This window comes from Morchella sextelata (assembly GCF_020137385.1).
Source record: "Morchella sextelata strain SCLS chromosome Unknown scls_26, whole genome shotgun sequence".
Taxonomy (NCBI): domain Eukaryota; kingdom Fungi; phylum Ascomycota; class Pezizomycetes; order Pezizales; family Morchellaceae; genus Morchella; species Morchella sextelata.
In genome coordinates this window covers 697,139-712,106 of record NW_025408641.1, presented here as the reverse complement: position 1 = coordinate 712,106, position 14,968 = coordinate 697,139, and the positions used below count along the sequence as shown (strand labels likewise).

General features: G+C 47.7%; 3 protein-coding genes across 3 annotated transcripts; 2 read left to right on the top strand and 1 right to left on the bottom strand.

The window, feature by feature from the left end:
* Positions 1-25: 25 nt before the first annotated feature.
* On the bottom strand, positions 26-988 carry H6S33_008465 (uncharacterized protein; the record flags this gene model as incomplete). Its single annotated transcript, XM_044839815.1, has 3 exons — positions 26-69; positions 171-547; positions 717-988. The coding sequence occupies 3 exons, from the start codon at positions 986-988 to the stop codon at positions 26-28; spliced, it is 693 nt and encodes a 230-aa protein (XP_044688010.1).
* Positions 989-1,357: 369 nt separating this feature from the next.
* H6S33_008464 (uncharacterized protein) lies at positions 1,358-4,023 on the top strand (the record flags this gene model as incomplete). The annotated part of the gene is made up of 4 exons (XM_044839814.1): positions 1,358-1,472; positions 1,532-2,649; positions 2,707-3,718; positions 3,776-4,023. 4 exons carry the CDS (start codon positions 1,358-1,360, stop codon positions 4,021-4,023), a joined length of 2,493 nt encoding a protein of 830 aa, XP_044688009.1.
* Positions 4,024-4,727: 704 nt separating this feature from the next.
* On the top strand, positions 4,728-5,858 carry H6S33_008463 (uncharacterized protein; the record flags this gene model as incomplete). The annotated part of the gene is made up of 3 exons (XM_044839813.1): positions 4,728-4,838; positions 4,888-5,107; positions 5,242-5,858. The coding sequence occupies 3 exons, from the start codon at positions 4,728-4,730 to the stop codon at positions 5,856-5,858; spliced, it is 948 nt and encodes a 315-aa protein (XP_044688008.1).
* Positions 5,859-14,968: the final 9,110 nt, after the last annotated feature.

Genomic DNA, 14,968 nt, shown 5'->3' with positions numbered 1-14,968 from the left:
GTATTATGGTAAAATACAGAGCTGTTTATAGGACGGCTTCACGCTCGAGAACTGATTCGTCGAATTTAACTTAAGAACGGGGGTTTAAAGTTAGCAATTATTACATTGAGCGAAAAGCAACGACGTAGGGTTCCCGAAGAAAGGAAAAAACCCTGATGGTAAAAACGCACTCAAAAATACTGTCTTTCCCGGATATTGATCAGTGGGAACACTATGGGCCGTGACCCTGCTCGGAAACAAGCATCCATCCAGGACAGCCTCGATGATCCCAGCAACAAACGCCGCGCAATTAAGTTGTGACATTTCCTTCGGGACGGAAATATAAGAACTGACCATAGGGTCATTATCTATCAACATATACTCGTCCTCGTTATCACGGGACTTTTCAAGGCCATCGGCGGGTTTGTTGAAGACGGAGCGGTAGAGTGTGGTAGTAATGAACTGAAGAATACCGAGGATACGGGTTTCGCGTTTTGCAGAGCGGCCGTCGCGCCAGAGGAGGAGCTCAAGCAGACGTTGGCCGATCGTGTAGCCATGGAGGTTTAATCTAATATAGGGAGTGTAAAGTTAGCGACTAGACAACTATATGGGATGACCCCCTAATAACTATCAACCAAGGTGCTACACAATGTCCCATCCTTGCAAAATATCGAAGTATAATATCGAATTGTGTGACGCCCATAGCTATGAGAACAATTGTGAAATTAAGAACCAACTTTTTCTCTAAATCTTGAATTCCCGATACTCTCTTTTGTGCATATTGAACCATTTCCCCAAATAGAAACGCAAAGCTAGCCTTTGACAGCTCGGAGCGCTGAGAGCGGTTGAGGTGACGGTCATAAATGGATTTCCGTGATGACGAGTAGCGGAGATTTGACGTTGATGAAGCAGTCAAGCTATGTTTGAGAGGGGCAGTAGATGTCGGGGTACCTTGCTGCAGTGAAGGGTTTGGTGAAAAAGGAACGAATGGAGTTTCTTGTCGTGACATTTTTCAAGATATATGTATGGACCTATTGAATTGTTTCTAGATAGTGGGGAGGCGGCTTTGGTGGGGGGGGGGAAGAGGTGAAGTTGAGGCCGACGGTTGTCCAACACTAGCTACATGCAGTATCAGACCAAGCACCTGTCCATATTGAGCAATCACAGTTACCCGGCTACATTTTCATGCATTGGAATTCATTATGCGCCAAAAAAAGGCACTTTCTCATCCGAGCTCTTTCACGTCACGTCTACATACTACTCAAACGTCATCTTTACTCTTCCCCTTTCAACAATCAACTTAGCTCCATCTCATTACTCCGCTCCACAACCAAATATTCGGACCCTTTGTATCTCCATTGACGAGCCCCTTACCACCATGGCAGACCAGTTTATCGGCCTCACTATACTTCTCACTCTCAATGACCAAGATCAAACACGAGTCCGTGGTCTCGTAGCTGAAGTGCACGGGACGGAGCTGACACTTTCTAATGGTGTGTTCTCAATACTAGATAGCTTTCAGTTCGTTTTCAAAATGCTTACTTTCCTCTAGTTGTGTTTGTGGATTCAGGGTATTCTATCCCTAGTTACACCGTGATCGGTCAACAAATTAAAGACATTGAAATTATGCCCCCTGAGCCTACACCTCAGTCGTATGCTCCGCCGCCGCTTCATGCTCCTTTACCCCCGCAGCCGCTCGTTGTTCACAACCCGCCCGCGCCTCCCACTCAAATGTACCAAACAGGCAGTCAAAATCAAGCTCTTGCCCACCATAACCAATCCTACTCTTACACAACCACAATAGTTACCTCCAGCACACCCCAGGTTGTCGCCCCTTCCCAATTCATCGATCCCGCGATTCTCTCAATCTCTCAAAAGCCGCCCGCACCAACTCAGACACCCCCGGTTGCCCATCATGCACATCAACAGCCTCAAGCTAGTTTCTCTACACCACCGCGGATATCAGGAAGCATCATGCAGTCGATCCCGCGACCTCCAAACCCAACTACAAAGCGCCAGGATTCTTCCCACGGCTCCAACCTAAGCCTAAATACGCTAGGAATGCCAAATACTCAAAATGCGCACTCATTTCCTACAAATGCCCCCGCAGAACCTTCAAGATCTAGCGCATTAGGTATGCCATCCCAATCGCGTGCACCGTCTTTAGTTTCGGCGGCTATTAGTGCTCCATTCGCCGAGCTTTCTATCAAAGGTGATATTGCTGGTGAGTATAACGCATTTGATGAAACCGATGATAACCTTAGCTCCGTGGCAATGCCGCCGACCTTGGATGTCCGCCAGAAGTTCCAAGGAAAGCGCTCACGCCGTGGAAAGTCGCATTTAAAGAAGCAATATGAGCAACAACATCAGCTCTCTGAACCCATGGCCCAGGAAGATCGTGCACGTGAAAACTCTATTGCTCCCGGTATGTTTGGGGGCGCAATCGCACAGGCGGCAAGTGCAAGCGCCAGCCATTTTGTCCAGCCAGGAATGGCGGGGAGAAAGAACAGACGCCAGAAGCGAAACAACAATAGGTATGATGGCAATACGACCAACGCTGAAGAGGAGGGGTGGGCCACAGAGGATGTCAATGACTACAAGGAGAGGGAGTTCGACTTCCAGGGTAATCTAGATAGATTTGATAAGAAATCGGTTTTCAGCCAACTCAAGGTGAGGGCTAGCTTTAAATATACATGCCCAAATCTCCACGCTAACACGCAAGGGTAGGCTGAAGATACAATTGCTGAAGGAGACCGCCTGGTGTCATTCAATCGTCTTCCCCAACGCAATCCCGCAAGCAAGGGTTCTGTTGCGGTCAAGAAGAACTACCATCACACTGAAAACGTTCTTGGCAATTATGCCAATGGCCAGTCACTAACCGAGCGTGATGGCTGGGACTCGCCTGAATTCATTGCGGAAGAATCCGAATCCTCTGAGGATTCCGATCACCATGCTAGAGGCCGGGGTGATGGTGGGGCCGCGGACAGTGGCAGAAGCAGTAGACGGGCCATGTCACGACAAGAATCCCGTCGTCGGACACGTCAACTCACAAATAACCCTACCGCTATGCGCTCGTTTGAAAACCTACAATATGCCCATTCCTCCAGCGGAGGTGGAGTGGGCCCCTCGGGCGCTGTTAAACATTCTAAAGCAGCTCTACGCCTTGCCCCCAGCCATAGGCCATGCCCTGTAGTAAGCCCACTGCAGATGCTAGATGTTGAAAGAATCGCGGAGGTAGAGCTATGCCTGACAGATGACATGATGACCGAGAACGCAGGCCGCGGGATTGCGCAGGTGGCCATCCAGGCGTTCGGCAAACGTATCTCCGCATCCAACCACAACTCTCTCCCTGTCGTGCTCGTTTTTGCAGGAAACCACAAGTCCGGAGCCCGCGCCATTGCTGCGGGGCGACACTTGAAGAACCACCACGTCCGCGTGATGGTGTGCGTGCTCGGTCTTGAGAGAGAAGACGAGCTCCTTGAGAACGTGCGCAGGCAGCTGAACATCTTCCGTAACGCAGGCGGGCGCGTGGCGAGGTGGGAGGAGCTGGCGAGTAATTTGAAGACGCTGGATTCGCCGCCGGAGCTGATCATTGATGGGCTTCTGGGCACGCATCTGAGTATTGAAGACCTGCGCACGGATCAGCAGGCGACGGCGTTCGAGTTGGTCCAGTTTTCGAATAAGAGCAAAGCTAGCGTTCTTGCGGTTGACATCCCTAGCGGTGTCGATGGTAGCACTGGTTTGTCCCCTATCCCCATTTCCCGTAATATGAATCGCGGTACTAACGGTTGTTTAGGTGAGGTTGCACAGCTTGAAGACACTGGCACGTTCCACATGAAGGCCAAATGGGTCGTGTGCATGGGCGCCCCGAAGACTGGGCTCCTGAACGCACTGGTCTCCGGCGTTGGGGCCGGATGGAACCTTTACGTGGCCGACATTGGGATCTCCAATACGGCGTGGAGAAAATACGGGACTCGACGGAGACATGGGGTTGAATTCGCTGCTGACTGGGTCGTTACCCTGGAGTATCACGGCGCGTCATGAACAAACTAACCATGGGCAAGAAGAAGGATATTTTTGTCATGGAGTAAAACAGCAACAACAACGATAACGATAACAGGTAGTGTAGTATTTATTAGATGTTTGGGGCGCTTGTGTGTTTTTGGGATGCTTTGGATAGAGTTTTTAGTTTGTGTGGGGTATTATTATTATTATTATGACTTGTATGATTTTATCTTTTTTTAATTGTTCTTTTGTTGTTGTTTTTTTTCGTCGTGGGGCGGTCTTGGATAACGGATGTTATGATTTTGTATCATGAGTAAATGGGCCATGGTTGGGTGTACTTATTCTTACACATATACAGAAACTTGATTTATTTACAAGTCATGTATGTAGTTTAGACACTTTAGTTATCATGAAGGCCTTCTTCAATCAACGAACCACTCAATTGAAAAAGAAAAGAAAAAATAGACTTACAGGCGGATGTCATCGATCACCAGATATCACTCGGTGAGCGATACTGGTGCACGTGCTACACAGTATTTCCTCTGCTCACGCCACCCCGCCTTGGTATACGTTACCAGTTGGAGCGGACACATCACAAACAACAAATGCAGACAGATCTTACATAGAAAGGATACGTCTCGGGACACACTATGGCTACCTCAACTGCGTCCATAAACTGCATCACCCACACTCGCTCATCTTCGATCAAAGAATACAAACACACACAAAAAAAGGAATCAACAATGCCCAAACCCCTACTCCGTCTCTTCAGCGGCAGTGCACCCCCTCCCCCGCCTCCTCCACCTCCCCCGCCTCCGCCGCCCCAACCACCACAGGCAAACCTTCCAGACCGGGTACCCTCCCCCCCCTCCTCACCAAGCACCACCCACTAACACCCCACAGAGCACCCTCAACGCCGACATCACGCGTGGCATCCGTCTCCGAAAAACCGTGACCCGCGACCGCAGCGGCTTAGATGGCAACATAAGCAGCGCGAGCAGCAGCTGCTTCCGCGGCGACAGGGCGGAGGTTGATGCGGCGGGGGACAGGGCGCCGCAGCTGGCGGGGATGTTTGCGGGCGGAATGCCGAAGTTGAAGAGCCGTGGGGGGGTTGAGACTGGAGGTATGTGTTTTCTTTCTTGGGTTGGGTTTGGTCGAGTGATAGTTTGTGTTGCGGGCGGTCTTGAGATTTACTTTGGGATGGAGATGAGTATAGATGAGTTACATAGAGTGCTGACTGGTGTGTGGAATTTCTAGCATCTAGATCATCGTCATATATGTCTTCGCCGGCGCGGTCAGTCTCTCCGGGTGCCCCGGCAGTCCCTCTAGTGCCTACAGTACCTCCTTGGCCCGTCCCCTCCAGCTCCTCCAGCCCTTCAGTCCGGCGGCACCCGCCTCCCGTTCCGGCGAACCGCCCCAATTCTGCCTCTCACTACCGCAGCGCACCCACCTCACCGCCTCTACCCACCTCCGCACCCCCCCGCCCGCCATGTTTCCGCAAAACCTCCGCCCCGCTCCTCTCCGAAACAGGGCGCCTCAATACCTCTACCTCGCACCTAAGACCTCCCGCACCCCGCGCCCCCTCATCACTCCCCACATCCTCGTCCGCAAGCCCGCTTATGAGGCCCGCTGTTGTCGCGGCCAGAAAGGCTACAGGCGACTTGCATGCGGGCCGCGCGCCGCCAGAGCCGCCGTCGAGGCCGGCTCCGCGCGAGAAGCGCGAGAGGACTAGATATGTGGTTGATGATAGTAGGTGGAGGTTTAAGCGCGAGGAGGACCTGCCAGAGCCGAGGGTGTGCGGTGGCGGGAGGAAGGTGTATAGGAGTGGGGGGACGGGGAGTACGGTTCCGTTGGATCTGGGGATGTTGGGTTAGGCGTGAATGAGAAATCGCTTTTCGTATTTTTACTTAGTATTTTTATTTTAAAGGCTGCGACTTCTATGGTTGTAATTTTTATCATTGTTCTGAGGCGAGAGCGGTGCACGGGATATCACTCGGCCCGTGATGGGGTTGATTGTAAAGACGAGAAGACGGTATTAAGTACCGAGAGAGTCTCTTATGGATACATGTATGTAGGTATTATTATCTCTCGCTGTGTATGAGAAGAATGCTGGGGTATATTTAGCACCCCGTCTTCACGGTACAGAATCCGTGAGAATCACTTGTACTAGTGAAGATGTATATAGAGTGGTAATGAGAGCACATCTGGTTATCAAGTAAATCTCCTAGACGGTACGTTTTGCTTGTGAATTGCATACTCATTGCTAGGTAAACCATGAGTGAATAGAAATTCCTACTATGAACTCACGTCTTACTAGATCGACGGCAACAGATTGAATCCGACTCTACTATGCGGAGCTTTGATATCAATTATAACTACTCGCATTTCAAGTACATATGTATTTGCGCAACCAGCAAAAAACACAGAATCCCGAGAGCTTTCCCATCTCCCCTGAAATTATGCACCCTTTATCCATACATGCACCTGAAAGACTTTACAGCTAGGCCACTTTTAGGCCATATCCATAAAGACCGAGCCGAAGGGATAAGCGAGTATGTCTTTCGGCAAACTTTTGACCGGCAATCTCTGGCCTTGTTTGTGGACTGTGCTGCTTATCCCTTAAGCTGGGATGCTGACCCCCCTTATAATAGAGGAATTAAATTTGTATGGGAGATCTATTATTTGATAAGAGAGATAACGAGATTTGTCAGTAGGGCCGCACGGAGATTTACTTTTTTTTGAGGGGGGTTAGCATTTGTTGCCACTTAAGGGATAATAGTAAAGTTTTGTGGTATACTTGGTCATGAGTTATCACTCGCGTTTCTGGTGCTGGTGATCTACATTGATATGGCTTCCGGGCATAGGTCCCGGGAGGATATATGTTCACTGGATATTCTGATGTGCTGGACATTAGGGCTCTTTACTATCGAGCGGTAAATGTGCCAAAAGTAATTTTACCAACGGTAGTAAATTATTTACCACCGGTGGTATAAGCACTGAATTTCAGTCATTGTGTCTGCACGCTATAATTCTACATTAGTACATTTCCACCGGTTTAAACACTGGGTTTCAGTCTATATGCTGCGCTATACTAAATAAGCAAATGTTCAATCATTAATGCCAAAACTTATGAAAACTTCCCACCGGTGGACAATTTTCATATATATTGGCATTATATCGCCCCTTTTGGCCAAAAGGTCTGTGCTTTTATCATAAAAATTAGCATTATAGGGTATAAATACTGGTATTGTTTTCACCACCGGTGGTAAAATACTTTACTACCGTTGGTAAAATTACTTTTGACACATTTACCGCCCCATACTTTACTACATAGTAATTAATAAAATAACGGCTTCGGCTTCGGCTTTGCATTAAGCACCCTCGAGTCCACCGCCTTCGTTCTCGAGTTTGCGATAAATTAAGTGACACCTGAGATCGACCTTATCGCACAGAACAAGATTAGATATCATTCCACATTTTGGCAGAGCTTGCTTCCTTCCTTTAATTGTGAGCCATATTACTCATAACGGGTTTTTTTTTGTTTAATTCATTACTCATAATGGGCTGTTGTGGTATGTTTGGTCATGAGATATCACTCGTATTGCCCGGAGCTGGCGGTTGACTGTGTTAATTGTGGACACGAGACCAGGCACGATATGCAGTTGAAGATACGATTAAATGTATCCACAGAAGACCGCCGGTGAGCGTAGATAAGAAAATCATGCGAGCTTTCACATGTGTCATTATCAAAACGCTACGTATAGCTTATACTGATGAATATATTACAGTACTAGCAAATTCATGACGTTTCCGAACACGACTACTATTGCATACCATACAAAAAAGCGCCAAATCCACCTTTTTGTACGTCATGCAATATTGGTCGTGTTCGGAAACGCTAGGAAATTACGACTATATGTATGTACGTACTCATCGTTAAAAAAGTGCCGTAAACTCTCTAGGTTTAGATCTTCTATTATCATTCTCTCTGTGTTAGTTATTGGTATGACTTGGAGATGAGTGATTCCGCATCGATCTCGAGCTCACGATCAAGACTCATTTCCCTAGAGTCTTGATGACTGGCCTCCAAGCTATAATAGAAACCCCCGCTGACTGTGCGCTTCGTCTCGACGTCTCGCGTGTCTCGTTTGCATGTGTCTTGCATATCCCACGTGCAGACAAGCCCCCGAACTAAAAACATGGAATAAGCATAAGATCGATTCTATTTCTACTGCTGCATAGTTTTTTGGTGGCTTTAATTACAGTTTTAAGGTTGTCGTGCTTTTCTGAGTTCTCTCATCATTGAGCATATTAGTAAGATTAAGGATCCAGCCACTCGAATACCTAACTCGGACAGCCAATGATGATTGGCGGAGAAGAGGTACAGAAGCCGGTTGCAATGTTGATCTTATCTTTTCTACTTGTTAACTGTCCGAGTGAGTGGAGTGTCCGAGTGGCTAGGGAAGTCATGGTTCTTCAATCGCCTCGCTGATTGGTCCATCACTACCAGACTGAGTCACTCTTTAGAAACACGGATTAGAGTGTCCGTGATATCATGTAGGTACTCTACTTCCTCACTCCGCTCATTGCGTAAGTCGAGATTCTCATACCTTTTTGGCCACAGGACCGGGGCCACCCTCCAATCTCAAACCTTAGATAATCACCAGATCAATCATGAATTCTCATTCCGACCGCGGATCTGGGTCAGTTACACTATTCACAATGGAGACTGGTTGTGTTTGTAGTCCCCAAAGTCGACAACCATCCATCGTGGATGACGGAGAGTCCTGGAAGGCCTTCGGTCCGCCTACCTAGCGCGTTATGCACAACTTTCGCAACTTGATTCCTGATCATAATCAGAAGCCCCCTCCCTCTAAACGACGCACCTGTCATGGTCTGTACTTTATCGACGTCGCAACGGGCTTAAGTTGATCACCCACAATGATATCATCCGCGGATCTTCCACCCTCTTTTCTTGATATCGTGGCGGGCCATGGGAAAACAGTACAGCAAAAATTTGAGAAAATTAATTTGGAAGACAAGCGGCACCGGTCCGGGAGCTTTGGCTTGAGGGCGGGGTGATTGACTGACGTTGGGCGGCGGCGGTTGTTAAGCACGAGGTGGAGCAGCGCCTTTGGACAAACGAGGATGTTTGAACCGATTATCTTTAGGTAAATGGGCCCCCGCTGGTTATCTCCAATATGTAAGTTTTGCGAAGTGAGGGGTTTGAGAAATCCGAAAACCACTTTTCCCCTCAAAAGAAACACTGAAATTGACGTCGGTAGTTACTTTTATTGATTAGCGTATCGTTAATTGGGAATGTGAACTGTTACCCCTCGTTCGAGATGCTCCTGGATAGAGAAATAATATCTGTCCTGATTGAACGAATTTCCTATTCCTGGATACACCAATCATCTCTCAGTTGATGCCTACAAACCACAAACCCGCCTTACTCAGGATCATTGACACAAATGGTTCACACTAAGGTTCTAACCCGTACGGGTCTGGTCTTGAACCCGAGTTTGGTACTATCCCTAATATATCAGCTTTTACTAATAATGGCCCTGGTACTTTACAAAACACGCACATAATCATTTAGCTCTCAACCATGATACGTCAAACAAACCTCTGTGCGCCCAGATCTCAGATTTGAAGAGCATAAAAAAGCATTTATGGATACTCTAGAGCAAATATACTCAGGTCGAACGATGATTGTTTGAGACATCGACATCCAGAATGTGATTCCAACTTTTTGAACCCCTTGAATGGTATTTCAACGCAGGCTACCTTTGCATACGTGCGTAAATACGTAAAATATACCTACAAATACTCCTAAATTTAATTAGAGCAGGTTACAGGGCACTTTTGTGGCATGTAATTCAAGCCAATGCAAATCCGTGCCAGCAGGAATTTACCAGTAAGTAAAGCACTCTAGAGTAAGGTGAAAAGACGGGTTGAGTAGCTGACTGTTGTGTTACAGTCGATCTGCTTTCTTGATATTACTAGAATTTTATGCCTTAGTGTCTTGTCTTCTTGCGTACTCCAACACAGTTGCAAGTTGTACCGGTAGGTACCTATTCAGATGAGTCGGCTTTCTAGTTACGGCATTGGCTGTACCGGTACACAACCTGCAACCTCGCTAGTTCGGACTCGTATTGGAAATCTTTGAATTCATGCATGTAGAGAATCTTCCATGCAGCTACGTTGTACCTACCCTCTACCTGAGATAAATACATGTAGCTGCTAACTAACGTAAGTAAGTAGGCTCTCCGAGGCCCAGCCAGCGCAGCACAGTAAAGGCTTCAAAGATCAAATTTTATTGTCTAAAAACATAAATCGGATTACTTACAAGATCCCGCTGGAGTGGAGTAATTGCTGTCGCGCCTGACGAAGTAATTATGCTTCCTACATACATATACTCAAGCTCACATATGTAGAGGGGTCCTACAACGATACCGGAGATAAGCCCACCCCCACACATCTTCGGAAAACAGTGGCCCGGGATAAAGGGAGGAATCAATTAACACATCAACCAGTCAGTCGCCGACTCTAGAGCATTTTGCATATCACAAAACTCCCAAGCCTTTCGAACATCTCCGGGTTTTGCTAGAGTAGAACAAGATTTAGGCAGCACTCATGTGGAGGTACTTTTTGTCCGGGGGGCGCGGCCAATATAACAGCGGTTGACAGCAGAAGCGTGTGGATATGTCTGTTGAGAACCTAGAGTACTTGGAATCCTTGTCAATGCTCTAGGAAGGTCCTGCAGGCTCAGTAATACCCTATGGTCTGGTCGTGTCGAGTCCAAAGTGAGATGTGAAATGCACGCTGTAATGCAGAGTGTGGGTTAGGGTTGGGTGAGTGGTTGAGTTTCGAATATGTTGATCTTTTCTACAGAGCCGGTGTTTGAACTCAACACGCTTCTTCTGCTGTTTTTGATACCCAAATAGTTACACTATCAATGTGAATCCTATATAGGAACTGAAAAGACAAATCTATAGACCGGTGCCCCCAACCTTTGGAATAGGCCTTGCAAGGCCCGTGTGGAACTTCGAAGGGTAACTGCATGTGAATCTAAGAACCTCGTTTCACTGCCTCGGGGCGTGTTACTCTTACTATCAAGGCCGCCGCCGAGGTTCTTTACACGGGTGAAATGAAAATGATGTGTATCAAGCCTCAAGATCCAGGCCATTTACTTTTAGGCCGTGTTAACGTTGGGGAAGAGTTTAAGGACCACTGTGATATACATCATTTTAAGTTTCTGGTCACCTATCTGTGGGTATAATTATCCAGATAAATAGGTAAAACTATGTAGTTTTCGATATCATAACCCACGGCAAATACCTCCATATACTTACCCCCACCACCACAACGCCACCTAGATATCCTTTCCCGTCCATAATTATCATTGACACAGCAGCACCTCTTTGACTAAGCAGCGGCGGCAGCAACAGCCCCTTGGCACCGGCCAGTCTAGAAGGCATTCAAGAGATTACATCGCTATTCTTGGCCCGGTCCGTACGGTGGTGGACCTATGAAACCAGTAACAGCGCCCGATGGGCTTCTAGGTTTCATATCTCGTCCGGGCGGTCTCAACCCTTTCTAGAACCTCTCCACCCTTCCCCCCCCTTCTTCGTCGTCACGGCCGTGCGCGGATTTGGAATAGCGGGGGGGGGGGGGGGGGATGGGTACAACTCGTTTGTGAAACTGGAAGCTATTACATACCTCGGTCAGTGGTTGTTTGAAGCTGGTCGGACAGACACTAGACGGGGTGGGTACTATGAATAGATCTCGTGGTGGTTGATTGATGACGGTGTAATCTCCAGGGAATACGAACGGAGGGTGAGAGGGTGAGGTCGTTATTAGATTAGTTATTTGGATCTGTTCGATCCAATTTTACTTCTTTAAGTGAGGAGAGGCTTTATGATGGTTGGCTCCCAAGCCATGTGTGGGTATTGTATTTAGCTGGGCCTACGTAGGCAGGTACCTCCTACTAGGGTACAGTACCTGACTTCACTCTCGACTGCTGCAATGCATATATACGGCGGAGTTCCCCTTCTTCTTAAACACTCCTTGATGCAACCCCCACCGTGCTGTACTCCTATGATTGTGCTCCGTCCATGATATCAACAGCTATCGGGTGATATATCATGTCATCTGACCCAGGGCCTTTGAGCATAGTAAAAAAGGTTCTGGCGTTTACTAGTTTGTACGGGGCGCGGTGGGCGGGGGAGTACGAGTACTGACTGTCGTTGAGCTGAGGCAGAGCAGCATGGCCAATTAACACGTATCCTTAAGCTTTGCTATTGTATGTATTGTGTATTGTGTGTTAGGATGTTATGTATGTAGTCAGGCACTCATGATACCTATCATGGCTATTATGCTTGGCCTCTCTCTTGCCCTGCAGTGTAGGGTCTGACAATATTACTGGCATTGATGATGCCAGGCTCGATGATTGACTGACTTACTGTCGATCAACTGGCTGGCTGACTGGCTGTAGGTACTGAGTTTCTCGTTCATCTGGTACCTACCTACTTACCTACATCCTACACAACTTACCTGCTGCTCACAAGAGTGATATTTTCAAACGCGCCGATCACATATTCCTAGAGCCACTATGTAACGTAACTGCCTGGATTCATGCTGCTGCTGTATTTATGTCGGCGCCTTAGTGGAACGTCACATCACATCCACATCCATACCTCTCTCTCAAGATCTCTCCAACCCTATCCCGGCACATTCGTTTCGAGCTGTGGCTGAGTCGTGTCGGGGCACAGTAAGATATCATAATCTACAGTCTACAGCAGTCCTTCAGCCCGCCCGGCAGTGTAAACTAACTGTAGGCCACGATTGTGTATTGTAAGTTGAGCGAGTACGTAGTGAGTTGATAGTAAACAATATTCGAAATCCGCCCGGCTAAAACACTCGTTCGTTCGTTCGCTCGTCGGCCGGGCCTACCCTCCTGATTGGCCCTTTGCGGTTTTTGCTTTGCTTTCCTCGCACGCGGGGCGGGCGTATGCGCGGCTTCTCCATTGGCTCCTCCTTCCTCCGGCCCCCAAAACGAAACTAAACCAAACAGATGTCTACATCTACAAAACAATAACTCCTCATCCTCCTTCTACCCCCGCGCCCGCGAGCGTGCGAGTAGTAACCATATGACCTGCAACTGCGGGTGAGTATTCCTGCGTGCGTGGCGGGTATGTATGTTTGAATACAGCAGGTAGAGTCAACAACATTACAGCAGCAACAAAGGGACCACCGTGTAGAGAGAGGTATCATTTACCGGTACCGGTGGCTTTGAATGAATGATATGTTACTTACTCTACCTACTCTACCTGTACATCCTTACCCCCCGGTCGATATGTATGAGATAGTAATCTATCGATCGATAGATATGATTAATGGGGTTGGGGTTTTTTGATGATACTTCTACCGGTACGGTTGTTTCTGCGTTTCTGTTTCTGATTACGGCCGTGTATTTCCTGTGTGTGTGTTTTGGGTAGGGTATGTACCTCACAGTGAGGGTGAAGCAAGGGGCCGAAAGGGAGGGGAAGGGGAAGAGACCCACGTCCATGTCTGTGGTTTATGAGATTTTGCCAGAATGCCATGGTTGGGGGTTTGCGGAGTGGGGAATTCGTGATTTGATATGATATGATAGAGTGAGAGGCTGACCACCAGCGGGCAGAAGGCAAGGCAAGGCGAGTATCGCAAAGTATCTACTCTGCCGGTACTGTAGATAGTCTAGTAGGTAGGCAAACGAAACAAGGGGGCGGGAGTCTTCTTCCTCCTCTGGCATTAATCTAATCTATCACTCACTCATGCTCTTACAATACTCACTCACTCGTTTGTTTAATGCTGCCCCATCCAGTGGAAACTCCCGTAATAACCCACAACCTACATTCATCAAACAGTAAACACCGACCCGGTCATCCTTCCCCACTGATGAATTCAGCCAACAGAAAAACAAAGAGGGGATATTAGAAAAGAACAAATAAAAACAAGGAAGTTAGTTATCTGGAAATTATGGGGTCTGTTGGATAATAACCCTCATACATACATAACCTAACCCACCTACATTACATCTCTACCCAAACACAGATCAACAAGGTTGGTGATGAAGAACAATGCTTCCTCGGGGGTTGTTGAATGAAATGTTGAAAGTGGAGCCGATCAAATCGAGGTTTTTTATTTTTGCTTTTTTGCCTGCCCTCTGCCTCTCAGTGGCTTGCAGGTAGTGTGTGGGGGCCAAGGAAAAGAGAGAGGAAAGGGTTCATTAACCGCACCTTGATGTGATTGTGATTGTGATAGATGGATCTGCGCGGGCTTGAACTTGGCCCTTGGACTTGACAGGATGTGTGGTGTGGTGGATGTGTATCATCCATCATATGGCTGAGCTAGCTGATCAACTTTGTCTGTTTCGTGATGTCGAGTTTGTACCTCCTCCTTCCCCTTCTTCTTCCTCTAACTAAACCCACGCGCGCGGCGGTGAATGGATGGTTGCGCTCGGCCGTCGTTCCTTCGTTCGTTGTGCTTCCCTTCCCGTTGTTTGATGATTTTCGCGAGTGCTGAGATTGCTGCTGCTGCATGTGGGTAGCGGAAGCAAGAAAGCTCGCTCGCTCACTCGCTCCCTCGCGAGTCGCGCGGTGTCGCTCTTTTTCTTTGTTGCAATCATGATACAATCAAATCAATCAGTCAATGCAATTTGGGGGAAGCTCCCCGAACGATAGTTCGTTTCTGGTTTTTTTTTTCTGGGTGGCTTCGCAATCGATAGGCCCGCAGATTACTCATGACTGAACGGTTTTATATATTTTCTGTTTCTCGTTCGTTCGGTATACAAGGGGAGCTAGAATTTGATGACTGCAAACCAATTCAATTCGCTGCTTGCCTAGACAGACAGACGGACGGACAGATCGGCACACAGAATTATTAGAGAGAAGAAAAAGAAAGAAAGAAAGGAAAAAGAAAGGAAAAAGGAAAAGACAAGACC